Source organism: Maylandia zebra, linkage group LG22, assembly GCF_041146795.1.
Source record: "Maylandia zebra isolate NMK-2024a linkage group LG22, Mzebra_GT3a, whole genome shotgun sequence".
Classification (NCBI taxonomy): Eukaryota; Metazoa; Chordata; class Actinopteri; order Cichliformes; family Cichlidae; genus Maylandia; species Maylandia zebra.
The window spans coordinates 34,624,407-34,640,157 of record NC_135187.1 but is presented as its reverse complement, the minus strand read 5'-3'; the positions used below and the strand labels follow the sequence as shown (position 1 = coordinate 34,640,157).

General features: G+C 41.7%; 1 protein-coding gene across 5 annotated transcripts in view; it reads left to right on the top strand.

Annotated features, from left to right (window-relative positions):
- The window catches only part of phf14 (PHD finger protein 14), a 153,779-nt gene that overhangs the window by 25,210 nt on the left and 112,818 nt on the right, over positions 1-15,751 (top strand). For all 5 annotated transcript variants that reach the window (XM_076879578.1, XM_076879579.1, XM_004560965.3 and 2 more), the window contains exons 8-11: positions 2,419-2,565; positions 3,435-3,705; positions 7,452-7,558; positions 10,767-10,862. In XM_076879578.1, coding sequence (XP_076735693.1) covers positions 2,419-2,565; positions 3,435-3,705; positions 7,452-7,558; positions 10,767-10,862 — 621 coding nt within the window. The remainder of the gene's footprint in view (positions 1-2,418; positions 2,566-3,434; positions 3,706-7,451; positions 7,559-10,766; positions 10,863-15,751) is intronic.

The following is a 15,751-nucleotide window of genomic DNA, read 5'->3' as shown; positions in this document are numbered from 1 at the left end:
CATCCTCCCTGTGATCACCATTTAAACCTTTACTGGGACAAAAGTGAGCAGGAGTCCTTGATCAAAGCACCTGATTAACGAACGCTGATGTGAAGAAAAGCAAATTTTGAATTTTGAATTCATTTATTTATTTAAAAGGGAGGGCAGCATGGTGGCACGGTGGTTAGCACTGTTGCCGCACAGCAAGAAGGTCCTGAGTTCAATTCCACCATCAGGCCGGGGTCTTTCTGTGTGGAGTTTGCATGTTCTCCCCGTGTTTGCGTGGGTTCTCTCCGGGTACTCCGGCTTCCTCCCACCGTCCAAAGACATGCAGCTTGTGGGGATAGGTTAATTGATTAATCCAAATTGCCACTAGGTGTGAATGTGCGAGTGAGTGTGAATGGTTGTCTGTCCCTGTGTGTTAGCCCTGCGACAGACTGGCGACCTGTCCAGGGTGTACCCCGCCTCTCGCCCTATGACAGCTGGGATAGGCTCCAGCGCCCCCCGCGACCCTGAAAAGGATAAGCGGAAGCGAATGGATGGATGGATATTTAAAAGGGACAGTGCAGTTAAACATAGTTCAAGTGCAAGACATGAGACTGATGTACCGCACATAGGTTTATAGCTACTGCTAATTTTCAACAATTGTCCCTTGTTGGGCTAACAATCTAAATAAATACATATTACAATAAAACATAGATTTTCATAAAACCAAATTACATCATAAATACAATTACAATTGAGAGACAATTTAAAATAAAATTAAAATCATCAGATAAAATGACTACAACTTTGGTTTCCCTTTAACCACACTTTAGATCCTTTACATTGAAGGTTAATGTCTGTAATGTTGTAGCTGCTCCATCCACCGCTGTTTGTTTTACACAGAGAAAAATCTACAGTAAGCCTCCAGAAGTTTATTTATTAAAATATGCAGATGAACTGTTAACTTGGTCTGAGACCGTGTTTAAATTATACAGCTTGCTGACCGTCCTATTTTACACAAAGATACCTTCCAACAGTTTTTCAGATTGAAAGTGAAATAATATAATATATTATGTTTAAATAAATAAGATTAATGTTTAAAAGTAAAAATACAAGTTTTCTTCACAAGTCCATGAAAATGGTTGGACACTGAATTAATACTAATATCATGTCTACTTTAAGTCATAACTTCTTGTTTTTAGCAGCACAAAGATTTTGCATCATATGCTCATACTCGCTTTTCTTCATTGGAGACGCCACATACTCCTCATACTCATACTTTAAATACTTACAAACACAAACTCACTCATTCACGTGGACACGCAGATCCACATGCAAAAAAAATAATCCACATGAACACACACTGTCTACTTCATCTAGTAGATAAAACGCTGTCAGAACCCCTATTAATGCCTTCCAAAAAGAAAGAGTAAAGGTAAAAGTTGTGGCATAGTTATGGCATAGTCTAAATTGCATATATATGCAATTTAAACTATGCCATAATAAACGATAATATATCTTCTTTTTTTTGACTTTGCCTGTACTTGAGATTATTTATATATTAGTCATGTATACAGTAGGGATGGGAATTGATCAGAACTTGGCGACTAAGGATTTCGTAGTTTTTGCAGTTGAACTTTAGAACATTACAATTTCTCAAATAGAAACCAATGAGCAGTTTATTCTGAAATACCTGTGATTTTTGTGAATGCTTATTATTGCTCATTTCTTGTTCAATTAATCCATGGAATAATTGAAAGATTACTCGATTACTAAAGAAATCGATACCTGCAGCCCCACATCCATGACGATCTTGTACCCTTGAGGACTTTTCTGCTCTTACCACAGTGCCACCAATTTTATTTATTTATTTTTTTACCACACTTGGTACCTTTATGAAAAAAACCCAAATAATTTATCTTATGAATATTACTATAATAATACCAATAGACCAATTTTAACCAATACATGAAGTGAGAGAAGCGGTAAAATCAAGCCGAGAAAGAATCCACTAATTTTATTTTATTTTTCCTCACCTCCTTTACATAGCTTCTGTCAATAAAGCATCTACCACTTGGAGAAATCAAACTAGCGAGTGACAGATTTGATTGATAACGACTATTAATGAAGTTCTTTTGGAATATTGTCACTGCAGTCCACCAAGCAAAACAAATAAAATTCATATAACACAAGTATTTGGAAAAATGCCTGTTCACTGCAGCAGCCTAATCCAGTTAATCAGCTACAAATCCTCCACTACAACAGACTGCACACAGATGACTGTAGGAAGTCAGCAGCTGCAAAGCACTGCTTCTGCCTCAGCTGGATTTTTCACTTTAGTGAGTGGCAGGTTCTGAAAGTTCAACGTGGTAAAAGCTTTACAGGCTATTAATACCTGTTTTCCCACCAGTTATCTTAACTGTTAATTCCCATGAGTGCTCTTTATTTCCTCAGGATATCGCGGACCCATTTTTTGCATACTGCAAACAGCATGCAGACCGCTTTGACAGAAAGTGGAAAAGGAAGAATTACCTGGCCTTACAGTCTTATTGTAAAGTCTCTCTGCAGGAGAGAGAGAGACAGCTTACTCCCGAAGCTCAGGTAAGGATTGTTTGACCCATCCCATCTATACTAAAAACATGCACTATGTTTAGTCTAAATGACAAAGGACAGTTTGGATGGGTGAGATAAATTGTGTATTTTCGAAATAATATTTTACCCTAAAACAAGTTTAAGAAATGCTACAGTTTTCCTGTAACTGTTAATAAACCTGCACACAAAAGGAATAGGTTTGGGACAGAGGGAGGCGATCCCCACACAGCAGCATCACGTTGAGCTGACACGGATAGTTTAGCACCTGACTCCAAGAAAATGTAGAAATCACTCTGCTCATTGCTATTGCCCTTACTTTTCAGTTCTTTGGTCTGTACTTTGAGGTGGCCCTTGATCGAACTTATATTAGATCACAGTTTTGTATTTGTTGTAGGTGGTCTAAATGTGACTGCATGGTTATATCAGATTGACAGGCACACTAAAAGTCCCAGTTAACAAAATTTAGGCACTATAAGCAAGTGTGAGGGACAGCATGTGAAATTTTCATTGTCCCCAAATGTAAATACAATTGCACATATACAGTGCTTAGCATGAGGAGCACAAACTCCCAGGCATAGTCATAAAGAACTGTCTTTAACCAGAACACTGAGCAAGCAGAGCACTGCATGTATGTCACATCCACACTGTAAGAAGCACCCTGTGTTAGTACTTTCGTAGTCTCTTTCCTCCTTCAAGATGACTGTGCAAATGGGCAAAAAACGATGGGCTGAACTGGTTTCCACAATTCAGTGTTTCCTAACAGCGTGTTGTGTGAAATTCTTTTGAAAGTAGATGCTACTTATATATACTAAAAGTAGAACAGAGCACAATATATCCTGTTTCTAATAGCAAAGTGGTTGTATGTGTCCCACCTGCAGGCCCGAATCACTACTCGCTTGCAGCAGTACAGGGCAAAAGCTGAGCTGTCCAGAAACACTCGTCCTCAGGCATGGGTACCCCGGGAAAAACTGCCAAGACCTCTGACCTCTAGTGCCTCAGCTATCAGAAAGTTGATGAGGAAGGCTGAACTGATGGGCATCAGCACTGACATTTTCCCTGTGGACACATCTGATACCAGTGCCAGCATGGATGGACGCAGGAAACACAAGCAGCCTGCTCTCACAGCAGACTTTGTCAACTACTACTTGGGTGAGGAAACTGTGTCATCTCTGCTCTACGCTGTTCTGTTGCTTTGTGTCAAGTGTTAATTATTATGCTGCTATTTCACTTTACCAGCTAAAGTAGGTGGGTCTCTGAGAACAGTGAGAAAATGTTTCGCAGCAATTCTTTTAGAAGCTCCTTGTTTGTTGTGAGTGAAATTGATACTAAAGAAGAAAACACTGAGATTAGAAAACTGCAAAGCACTGCAGTGCAGTTTAGGAGAAATTTGAAAGTTTCTTGATGTCATGAGCAGAAAGGTGTGCCGTTTGCGTGTATTCACTATACCTGCATGACTTTACTCGAGTTACTCAGATGTTCTCCAAAAGTCCTAAGACATGCATATTAAGTTAGATAGTGATTGTGTGTCTGCAGTGCATGGATTTAACACTGTTACAGTGGCTTGCAAAAAGTATTCAGCCCCCTTGAACTTTTCCACATTTTGTCACATTACAGCCACAAACATGAATCAATTTTATTGGAATTCCAGGTGAAAGACCAACACAAAGTGGTGCACACGTGAGAAGTTGAATGAAAATCAAACATGATTCCAAACATTTTTTACAAATAAATAACTGAAAAGTGGGGTGTGCGTAATTATTCAGCCCCCTGAATCAATACTTTGTAGAACCAGCTTTAGCTGCAATTCCAGCTGCCAGTCTTTTAGGGTCTGTCTCTACCAGCGTTGCACATCTACAGACTGAAATTCTTCTTTGTAGAACAGCTCCAGCTCAGTCAGATTAGATGGACAGCATTTGTGAACAGCAGTTTTCAGATCTTGCCACAGATTCTTGATTGGATTTAGATCTGGACTTCGACTGGGCCATTCTAACACATGGATGTGTTTTGTTTTAAACCATTTCATTGTTGCCCTGGCCCCTGGCTCAAAAGACTTGAGACTGGGGCGGAGGTTCACCTTCCAGCAGGACAACGACCCTTATGTTTAGGGTCGTTGTCCTGCTGGAAGGTGAACCTCCGCCCCAGTCTCAAGTCTTTTCCAGAAGAGGTTTTCTTCCACGATTGCCCTGTATGTGGCTCCATCCATCTTCCCATCAACTCTGACCAGCTTCCCTGTCCCTGCTGAAGAGAAGCACCCCCAGAGCATGATGCTGTCACCACCATATTTGACAGTGGGGATGGTGTTTTCAGAGTGATGTGCAGTGTTAGTTTTCCGCCACACATAGCGTTTTGCATTTTGGCCAAGAAGTTCCATTTTGGCCTCATCTGAGCAGAGCAGCTTCTTCCACATGTTTGCTGTGTCCCCCACATGGCTTGTGGCAAACTGCAAACGGGACTTCTTATGGTTTTCTGTTAACAATGGCTTTCTTCTTGCCACTCTTCCATAAAGGCCAACTTTGTGCAGTGCACGACTAATAGTTGTCCTATGGACAGATTCCCCCACCTGAGCTGTAGATCTCTGCAGCTCGTCCAGAGTCACCATTAGGACTGAACGATTATGGAAAATAATCTAATTGCGATTTTTTGCCCCAATATTGCGATTGCGATGCGATATGCGATTATTTTTTAAGGTCTTTGTCTTCTGTATTATTAAACAAAGACAAGCAATACATCATATAGTATGGCCAATACTATATTACATTAATTTTAAACTGTTCTTTCCTGGAAGACAGACCTCTGTTATGATGACATGAGGTGATGCATGAATTGATGACTGACATTTTTATTTAACTTCTTCAATCACAACAGTATATTTGAACATACACAATAGTTTATTTTTAGCTTACAAACATCTGAGCATAAAGTGCTGACAAGGAACCCTGGTGTAAACATTAAAATGAAAGTCAGTACAATGTGCAGATTGCAGAAATATACATAAACAAAATCAGTGGCTTTACCACACTCAGTTTTTCGACATCTGTGAACTACTAGACAGTCATTCAATTAAAAAATAATATTAAATAAATAAAACTAATAAATAAAAAATACACACATCTTACTGATCTCTGCAGTCAGTAACATTACACATAAAGTGCAAACATAATAGCAATTGTATAAACACACACACAAACACGCCTTTAAAATTTAAAGGCGTGAAATTGGACGGTCTAGTTCTGATTAGCGTCACCGCTGTCTCGGTGGAGTTTAATAAACTCGGCCGTCTGCTTCTTGCTATCTAAAATATAACCAGACACTGGTGTAAATTCTCAACTGTCTCATACTTCTGTTTAATAAGTTTTCTGTTTGACGTTTAGTCAGCTGTGTGAAAACCAAGGAGGAACCCACCCGGGGGATTAATAAAGTTTTATTTTATCTAATCTAATAACTTTAATCTCAGCCAAACCGATTTACTCACGAACAAACAAAACACTGAAAAAAGCCCAACAATAACATTTTTAGGTTGTCTAAGTGACATATATATTACGTTTAACCCGAGCAGCGAAACTCCGCGGTGATCTGAAAATGATGTGCCGGGAGTTGTGCCGTTCTCGGCCGCATCAGTAACCCTCGAGCTCCCGGCTAGCTGTCGAGCTGGTGGGTAGCAGACGCCTCTGAAAACGTCGAAGCACTTTTGCAAATATGGGATATCTTGATAAACCGAGCAGATATTTGATGTTTACACAACTACTTTCTCGCCTGAAAATATGTTAAAAGTTTATTTTGTGACCCAGAAAGATTAGTATGAGTAATTTTAAAACTTAGTAGCGGCCGCCATTGCTGGAAACTGGAGTTTGGCTGGGCCGCGCTATGAATTCTGGGATATGGTAGTAATTTGGACAGCCTTCGGCACGTCGCTGTGACGTAATCGGTCTACAAATGCGGCCTCAGGAGGATGCAGCCCATGAATTTGGACATGTCCAGAGTATAATCGCAGCCTTTGCGGTTAGAAAATTGCACTTGATCATGTCGCGATATTATCGCAAATGCGATATATCGTTCAGCCCTAGTCACCATGGGCCTCTTGGCTGCATTTCTGATCAGCACTCTCCTCGTTCGGCCTGTGAGTTTAGGTGGACGGCCTTGTCTTGGTAGGTTTACAGTTGTGCCATACTCCTTCCATTTCTGAATGATGGCTTGAACAGTGCTCCGTGGGATGTTCAAGGCTTGGGAAATCTTTGTGTAGCCTAAGCCTGCTTTAAATTTCTCAATAACTTTATCCCTGACCTGTCTGGTGTGTTCTTTGGACTTCATGGTGTTGTTGCTCCCAATGTTCTCTTAGACAACCTCTGAGGCCGTCACAGAGCAGCTGACATTAGATTACACACAGGTGCACTCTGTTTAGTCATTAGCACTCATCAGGCAATGTCTATGGGCAACTGACTGCACTCAGACCAAAGCGGGCTGAATAATTACGCACACCCCACTTTGCAGTTATTTATTTGTAAAAAATGTTTGGAATCATGTCTGATCTTCGTTCCACTTCTCACGTGTGCACCACTTTGTGTTGGTCTTTCACGTGGAATTCCAATAAAATTGATTCATGTTTGTGGCTGTAATGTGACAAAATGTGGTTCAAGGGGGCCGAATACTTTTGCAAGCCACTGTATGTATCGTTAAATGTGGTAGCGATGGTGTTATTGCTTTTATGTAGTCAGCCTACATTGAAAAAGCAGCAGTTGTACTAGATTTATATTTTCCTTCTCCACCATTCTTCCGTTATCCTTTAGAACCTAATGTAGCATCATTTGCCAACATTGCCTCTTCTGCTCCTTTAACTTCATTAATCACTTTTTGTATCCCCCTTTTCTTCCTTTTTAAAAAAAAAAAAAACTACTCAGAGCGGAACATGAGAATGATCCAGATCCAGGATAACATTTCAGAGCAGAAAAACCTTAAAGATAAGCTGGAGAATGAACAAGAAAAACTACACGTCGAGTATAACAAGGTGAGTGACACAGTTCAAACACAATTGCTATATTTAAAAATTAGTTTTAATTATACGCTAGTTTCAAAAAGAAATCCTTTAGTGCAAAAACAACAGAAAAGTTTTACTGCTACTTTTATCTGCAGCAGTGACCTGATATACGTGCCCATGTCTTAATGTTGCTTGCAGCATATTTGACAGACAGTAAGGTCTGTTTTAGACAATAAACTGTTCATTTTCTTTTCCGTACTAATATGTCTTCTCATCATTCTGGTACAAGTTAATGTTCTTAGTTATTTCCAGGCAAACTGTAATCTGTACTTCTGTTTTTGAGTGCCATCAGTAGTGTGCAACTTCTTGCAAAATCTCAATTACAGACTGAATTATGGGATAGATGGATGAAGTTTATTGGTCACACAAGGAAATTATGAAATCTATAAATATATACAGATTGATCATATTGAATATTGAACTTGTCCTAAATGACGCTAAATGCTTTAGCATCTCTTTGGACCTCATTTTAAGATTCCAGTAACCAACTGCCAAACACAAGTTTAACATTTTGAACAATCTTCCGTTCTTTTGTCTGTCGTTGCATAATGACAGAACAGGTTGAGGTTAACTAACCAGTTACTTTTGAGCTTCTGAAATTGAGGGACTTTGCATAAAAAAGGCTGTGATTCGTTAACACTTAATGTAGTACTGTAGTAAAATGTCGAATTTCTATACTCCACTCACATGTTGACTGATTGTAAAATCCTCAGTGGAAGTTTGAATCTGGGATGGATACACCGATGTACATGGAATGATGGTGGAGTGATTTGATCTGATTTCAAGTTTAGAAAGAACAAAGCTTTAGTCAACAGCTGACATTGCTGTTCATATTGACAGCTCACATGGGCCCATTTCATTAATATATGCAGGTTTTCTCATGGAGAAAGTGATGTTGTTGTGGTAGCAAAAAACTGAATATACTGAATAGTGTCCAAGCAACACACCAAAAAAGGTACATCTTTCCAAAAGGTTTGCTTGAAGGAAACATTAAAATGAATGTGGTGAAAAAAATGTAGTGATATTATCAAAGCAGGTGGTTAAGCGTTTTCAGTCTTCTTTCTTTTTTTTAACCCCTCAGCTGTAAAAACTGTACTGAAAATCTCATTGAATTTCAGTGACCTTCACCTCAAGGTCAGATGTCGTTTCTGAAAATCTTGTGAGTGTGATATTGCAGGAAGGAATTCACCTAGGATTCACATTCGTGCTATTTTAGCGCATCTACTAAAAATCTCAGTCGAGTTTAAATCAAGGTCAGAGATTATCTGACGTTTTCTAAAAATAAATCTTGTGAATACGATAACTCAAGAATTAAGGCACCCAGCGTATTTATGCCGACTACTAGGAGGCTGAGGGGAGTCAACAGTGGATACCAGTATTTGTAAACTTGAACTTCAGTTGTACAAATCTTTCAACACATTTTAAACCATTTTAATGGATTTTAAAGCTTTGTTGTGCCATGAGAGAAGGTTGAATTTAGGAGTTCTCTGTGTGCAGCCTTCATGTTTCTCTTCAGACATATGACCTCTGCAGTAAGCCTGCCACTCCGTCTGTCAGCATGAGGAAGGGAATACAATGGCAAAGTAGAAGTCAGAGTTAATGTTGCATTCAGTCTTCTGCCATGCATGTTAAGCGTTATTAATGGAGTGTGTATTGCTAATTGCACTGCCTGAGTTGCTGTCAGATGGCTTGGGCTTTGGAGAAAATACCATTACAAGTTAAGCTTTGACTAATGGACACTAGTGGAGAACAGTACAGTGTTAACCTGGACAAAGGGGTTACCAGTTGCAAATCATATGCAGTGATAGTATGAAACAGTTTCAGTTGTTTATATTTGAGTGCAAAATTGATGTTCACGTGCCACAGAACGTTAGCATGGCCGTTGTGCACATATCACAAAAGGTCTGGCTAACAGCTCTTCAGGAAACACCTCCTTGGGGAAGAAATTCAATTGTATGCTTGTCAAACTGTTATCGTTCACTTTTTACATAATGGGAACATGTGAGCTACTGGACTTCTTTAAGTTTTGTGAAGACATTTTACTTTTCATTCAAGAGACCTCTTCAGTTCCTAGGTATTTAAACCATAGAGGGGGTTGTCTCTTAAGAACATTGCTTAGCATGGTGTGTTAAGCTCCTGGCCAAACTTGTAAATGGCCTGGATAACATGAAAGGATGCACAGGACAACTCTTTCTTGCCCTTTTACTCCCAGTCACATGTATGGCAGTACCTAATTAGTTTCTAGGAGTCTGTGAAGGTTCTCAGTCATCCAGGTCATCGTAGTCAAAGGAGCTTGCAAAGAAAAGTGTGCGAATCATTCGCATGATAAGGTGGGGCCAGGTTTCACAATGAACTCACACGAAACCCTGGCTGATTGGGACCCACACCCAGTTTCACACCTTGGCTCAGGCGATTAGAGGATCATCAGGGGTCCTTTTGTCCCTCTGTGGGGGGATACTCCCACTAGGTTTATATCTGGGACTCTCCACCATTTGACCTTAGAACTGAAGAAGCTTCTTGGATGAGAGGTGAAACGTCTTCAAGCAACTTAAAGAAGTCCAGACGCTTTTCTTTGCAAGCTCCTTTGACTAGTTTCTAGGAGAATTGTTTAGTTAGGTTGATAACCTTTAAAATGAAAAAAACCAATCAAAATGATCATTACTCTTTAGGTTACTGATGGATGGAAGATCAAATGTTTTACATTCCCTAGTTTGAGATGAATAAGAGACAAGTTGGTCTGTTTTTGAAATTTGAAAAAATTGAATTTGACCTTAGTTAGGTTAGCCTCGTACCACAACCTGTTCTTTTTATGTGCGCCTTTTCTATACTGTGCCTTCCTCCTGTTTGTATATAGCTCTCATGTTTTTATGTTTCTCAAGTTTGTTAAATATTCCTGCTGTCGTACTATTTATATTTTCTACCTGAACAGTTGGAGTGAAGCAATTTCGTTGTACATGTACAGTGACAATAAAAAAGGATTCTATTCCTGACCCAGCTAACACACAGGTTGAGACCGATGTTTATATTGTTGTTTCATCCTTGTGAATGGTAAATGCTTATGGATTCAACTTTTTTCCTCTTACTCAAAACAGTTATTCTTTAGGTTTATTAGAAAGGGAAAAAAATTATCACGTTATATGACCAGGGCCACAGTTTGTTTCCATTTGTCTCCCTCCAGCTCTGTGAGTTTCTGGAGGAACTGCTGAATGCAAATGGAAAGCTGCGAAGTGAAGGCCAAGCCACGTGGAGTCTGCTCGGCGGCATCCTGGGCCAGGTACGTTTGTTCAACCATTGTTGTTTTCTAACACATGTATTAGCTGTTGTTTAAACAAAGTCTCAGGAAGCATCTTGTTAATGATTTACTCTTTTGATTGAAGTATTGATTTAGGTGAATGGGTTATCCATATCATACTTTTATTCAAAGTCATCTGAGCCTGTAATAATAAGTTGTTTTGATTTCATTTGAATTAAAAACAAGAACATGAAACAATTTCTTAACCCATAAAAATGAGCTTTAACAATATAGCACAATACAAAACAATACTTAGGCTCTGAAAGACTATGGAGTTTTTTTTTTTCTTTTCAATGTGGCAGTTGTGTCTTAATTGTGGGTAAGTGTCCAAAAACCTCAGACTGTCAGCATATTTTTTTCAGGGTCATGCCAACCAATCGGATAGCTCACTAAAGCTTTCTCCTTCCTGAGTGATATCCAGCTTTACATACAACAGTAGAAGTTTTCATTTATTATCCTTTATTTATCCAAGTAAAAATTCTCATTGAAATTAAAATCTCTTTTCCAAGGGAGACCTGGGAGAAAGGTGCAACAAATACAACACATAACAATATAACAAGTAAAAAACCAAATATAAGTGAATAATATGCAATAGCAGATTGTTTTTAATGTTGCTCTTGAAACAATCACTTGCTCCTTTGTCTTGCTCGTTTAAAATGGACTTGAACTTGAATAATTATTTCTGACAATTCAGTTCCTTATGATTACTGTATTTTTCGCACCACAAGGCGCACCGGACTATAAGGCGCATTAAGCGAAGCAAAACAGTCAGATAAGTCAAACTATACTCAACTCATTCTTCTTGGTTCCTCCAATTCTGTACCCTTGATTCATTAACCCTTCAAGAACTACCATAGAACCAAGTCCGCCAGAGCTTATCTTTACATTTTTAATCAAATCAAATCACTTTTATTGTCACATCACATGTGCAGGTACATTGGTACAGCACATGTGAGTGAAATTCTTGTGTGCGAGCTTCACAAGCAACAGAGTTGTGCAAAATACAATAATGTAAACAAGCAAAATACAAGAATGGCTACATCTGAAACTAATAAATATATGTACAATATATAATAGTGTATGCATTTCTGGATGTGTATACTAAATATTTTTCTACGTGTGTGTGTGTGTGTGTGTGTGTGTACACATATTTTACAAATTAAATAGAGTAAACAATAAATAAAATATATAAAAATATACAGAGTGAGACATGTGCAAAACAAGTGGCATTACTGTACAGTATGGAGTGCATAATGTTAAAGTTCCAGTAGTGAAGCTGAGGTGTCTATGACGTGTTCAGCAGTCTGATGGCCTGGTGGAAGAAGCTGTCTCTCAGTCTGCTGGTACGGGACCGGATGCTGCAGAACCTCCTTCCTGATGGAAGCAGTCTGAACAGTTTATGGCTGGGGTGACTGGAGTCCTTGATGATCCTCCCCGCTTTCCTCAGGCACCGCTTCCTGTAGATGTCTTGGAGGGAGGGAAGCTCACCTCCAATTATCCGTTCAGAGCACCGCACTACTCGCTGGAGAGCTTTGCAGTTGTAGGCGGTGCTGTTGCCATACCAGGTGGTGATGCATCCAGTGAGGATGCTCTCAATGGCACAGTGATAGAAGGTCCTGAGGATGCGGGGGCTCATGCCGAATCTTTTCAGTCTCCTGAGAAAGAAGAGGCGCTGCTGCGCCTTCTTCACTGTTTTGTTTGTGTGTACTGACCACGTAAGATCCTCAGCCAGATGTACACCAAGGAACCGGAAGCTGCTCACTCTCTCCACAGCAGCGCCGTTGATGGTGATGGGGGTGTGTACTTCTCTGCACCTCCGGAAGTCCACTATCAACTCCTTTGTCTTTGCGACGTTGAGGGTGAGATGGTTGTCTTGACACCAGTGGGTCAGGGCGCTGACCTCCTCCCTATAAGCCGTCTCATCACCATTGGTGATAAGACCCACCACTGTAGTGTCGTCCGCAAACTTCACAATGATGTTGGAGTTGTTAGTGGCTGTGCAGTCGTAGGTGTAGAGTGAGTACAGGAGAGGGCTCAGTACACACCCCTGTGGAGCACCAGTGTTCAGTGTGATGGGGGATGAGGTGATGCTGCCCAGTCTGACCACTTGGCGTCTGTCAGACAGGAAGCTAAGGATCCAGCTGCAGAGGGAGCTGCTCAGTCCTAGATCCTGCAGTTTCCTGTCCAGCTTCGAGGGAACGATGGTATTGAATGCTGAGCTGTAATCTACAAACAGCATTCTCACATACGTGTCTCTCTTCTCCAGGTGTGACAGGGCAGTATGTAGTGTCAGGGCTATGGCATCATCAGTGGACCTGTTGTGGCGGTATGCGAACTGTAGAGGGTCCAGTGAGTCGGGTAGTGCAGAGCAGATGAAGTCCCTGACCAGCTTCTCGAAGCATTTGCTTACGATGGGGGTCAGGGCTACAGGTCGCCAGTCGTTCAATGAGGAGATGGTGGAGGATTTGGGTAGAGGGACGATGGTGGCCATTTTGAAGCAGGCTGGGACTACAGACAAAGAGAGGGAAAGGTTGAAAATGTGTGTGAACACTCCAGCCAGCTGAGCCGCGCATGACTTGAGGACGCGGCCGGGAATCCCGTCCGGACCAGTAGCTTTGCGCGCGTTCACCTTCCTGAAGCACTTCCGCACATCCTCCTCAGACACAGTGTGCACACTGACGTCATCCGCGGTGCGCACACTGTCCGGTCTCATGGTGTTCGCTGTGTCGAATCTAGCGTAGAATACGTTTAGATCCTCACACAGAGAGGCCGTGGTCTGCGGTGTGCTGGTTTTCCCTCTAAAGTCTGTGATTGTGTTTAGTCCCTGCCACATACTCCGCGGGTTGTCAAACTGTTGCGCCACCCTGTCCCTGTACTCACGTTTGGCTGCTTTGATCGTCTTCCGGAGTTGGTAATGTGCGTGTTTGTAGTCCGATGTGTTCGCGGAGGCAAAGGCGGTGTTCCGTGCCGCCAGTGCCGCGCGAACATCTCCGTTAATCCAGGGTTTTTGATTTGGGAAGGATTTAACTGTTCTGGATGGGACGGCATCTTCCACGCATTTCCTGATAAATCCGCAGACTGAGTCTGTGTATTCATCAATGTCCCTAGCAGCCACGTGAAACATTTCCCAGTCCGTGTGATCAAAACAGTCCCGCAGCGCAGACTCCAATTGGTCCGTCCAACAGTGCACCGCCCTCCGGGTTGGAGCTTCCTGTTTCAGCTTCTGCCTGTAGGCGGGCAGGAGCAGGATGGAGCGGTGATCTGATTGGCCGAATGGGGCGCGGGGGAGGGCTTTGTACGCATCCCGGAAAGAGGTGTAGCAGTGGTCGAGTAGCCGGTTTCCACGCGTGTTAAAATGGATGTGTTGGTGGAGTTTGGGTGAGACTTTCTTCAGGTTTCCCTTATTAAAGTCCCCGGTCGTGATAAACGCTGCCTCTGGGTGTGCGGTTTCCTCGCTGCTGATCGCGCTGTACAGTTCCCTGAGTGCTCGGTCAGTGTCGGCTTGTGGGGGAATGTAAACAGCCGTAATAATCACTGCTGTAAATTCCCTCGGTAGCCAGAATGGCCGGCACTTAATCATCAGGTACTCCAGGTCCGGTGAGCGGAAGGATTTGACCGGGTGCACGTTCGCATAATCACACCAGCTGTTGTTGATCATGCAACACACACCACCGCCTCTGCTTTTCCCAGTAAGATCCTGTGACCTGTCCGCGCGATGCACAGAGAACCCCGGCAGTTGTATTGCGGAGTCCGGTACTTTGTCCGATAGCCAGGTTTCTGTGAGGCAGATCACGCAGCAGTCCCGCATCTCTCGCTGGAATGAGATCCGTGCCCGAAGCTCGCACAGCTTGTTCTCCAGAGACTGCACATTAGCCAGTAATAAACTGGGTAACGGTGGTCTGTTAGTGCGCCGTCTCAGTCGAACCAGAACGCCAGATCTTCTCCCTCTGCGTCGGCGTTTGCGGCCTCCAGGGCCAGAGAACAAAGGCGTCTCAGGTGAGACGCCTTTTACATGCTGTAGTGCCATTTTCGGGAGCATTACAGCATGTAATACATCAATACAAACATCATAGTCCAAATTTTAATAATATGTATGCATTAAGTGCAAAGTAGCTACATAAATTGCAAAAAAGAGAGATTTAGATAGAAGTCAACTAACGGGAAAGTCTGATATACAGTGATTGCCCATTTAGCAGCAGCATAGAGAGCCACCATGTTGGCTTCCACACACCAGTGCCTGCCCGGTGTATTTTTACTGGATTAATTCTCAGATTATGAGTGTGCATCAGTTTTGTTGGAAAACATAATTACACACTAATCTATGTATATTTGTAAGTGTCCATGCTGCCTGTCCCTCCACCCAGCAAGGGGACAACGATACCCCATCACCTTTTTAAGGCTGAGGAGTAAAACCTTAAGTTTCCAGCAACTTATGAGGCATTTTAGAAACCTTTTTTTGTAAATGTTCCACGATTACTGTGTCCCCATTAAAAATGAAGACATCTGGACATGCATAATATTTTACAAGACAGCACGATAGTACTACATCTCCATAAATATAGCTTTGTAAAATGAAAGTAGCAAAAATAAATGTGCATTCATAGTGTGCTTCTTTTTCCACTTCTGCTTTGGGCCAGTGTTTTTAGAAGTTTTCTCACCCCACCGCTACCATCATCTTTTGCGTGTCCTTCGGTACGTCCATGAAATTCCTCTGTGGTCTTCCCCTTTTACAGCTCTAGTATCAGCATCCTTTTCCATTATATCCACCATGCCTCTTGTGCACTTGTGCTCCTTTTGTGCTCTTCTCTTCAAACCATCTCAGCCTTGCCTCTCTTTGTCCTCCAAACTGCTCATATCGAGCTGTCTGTCTG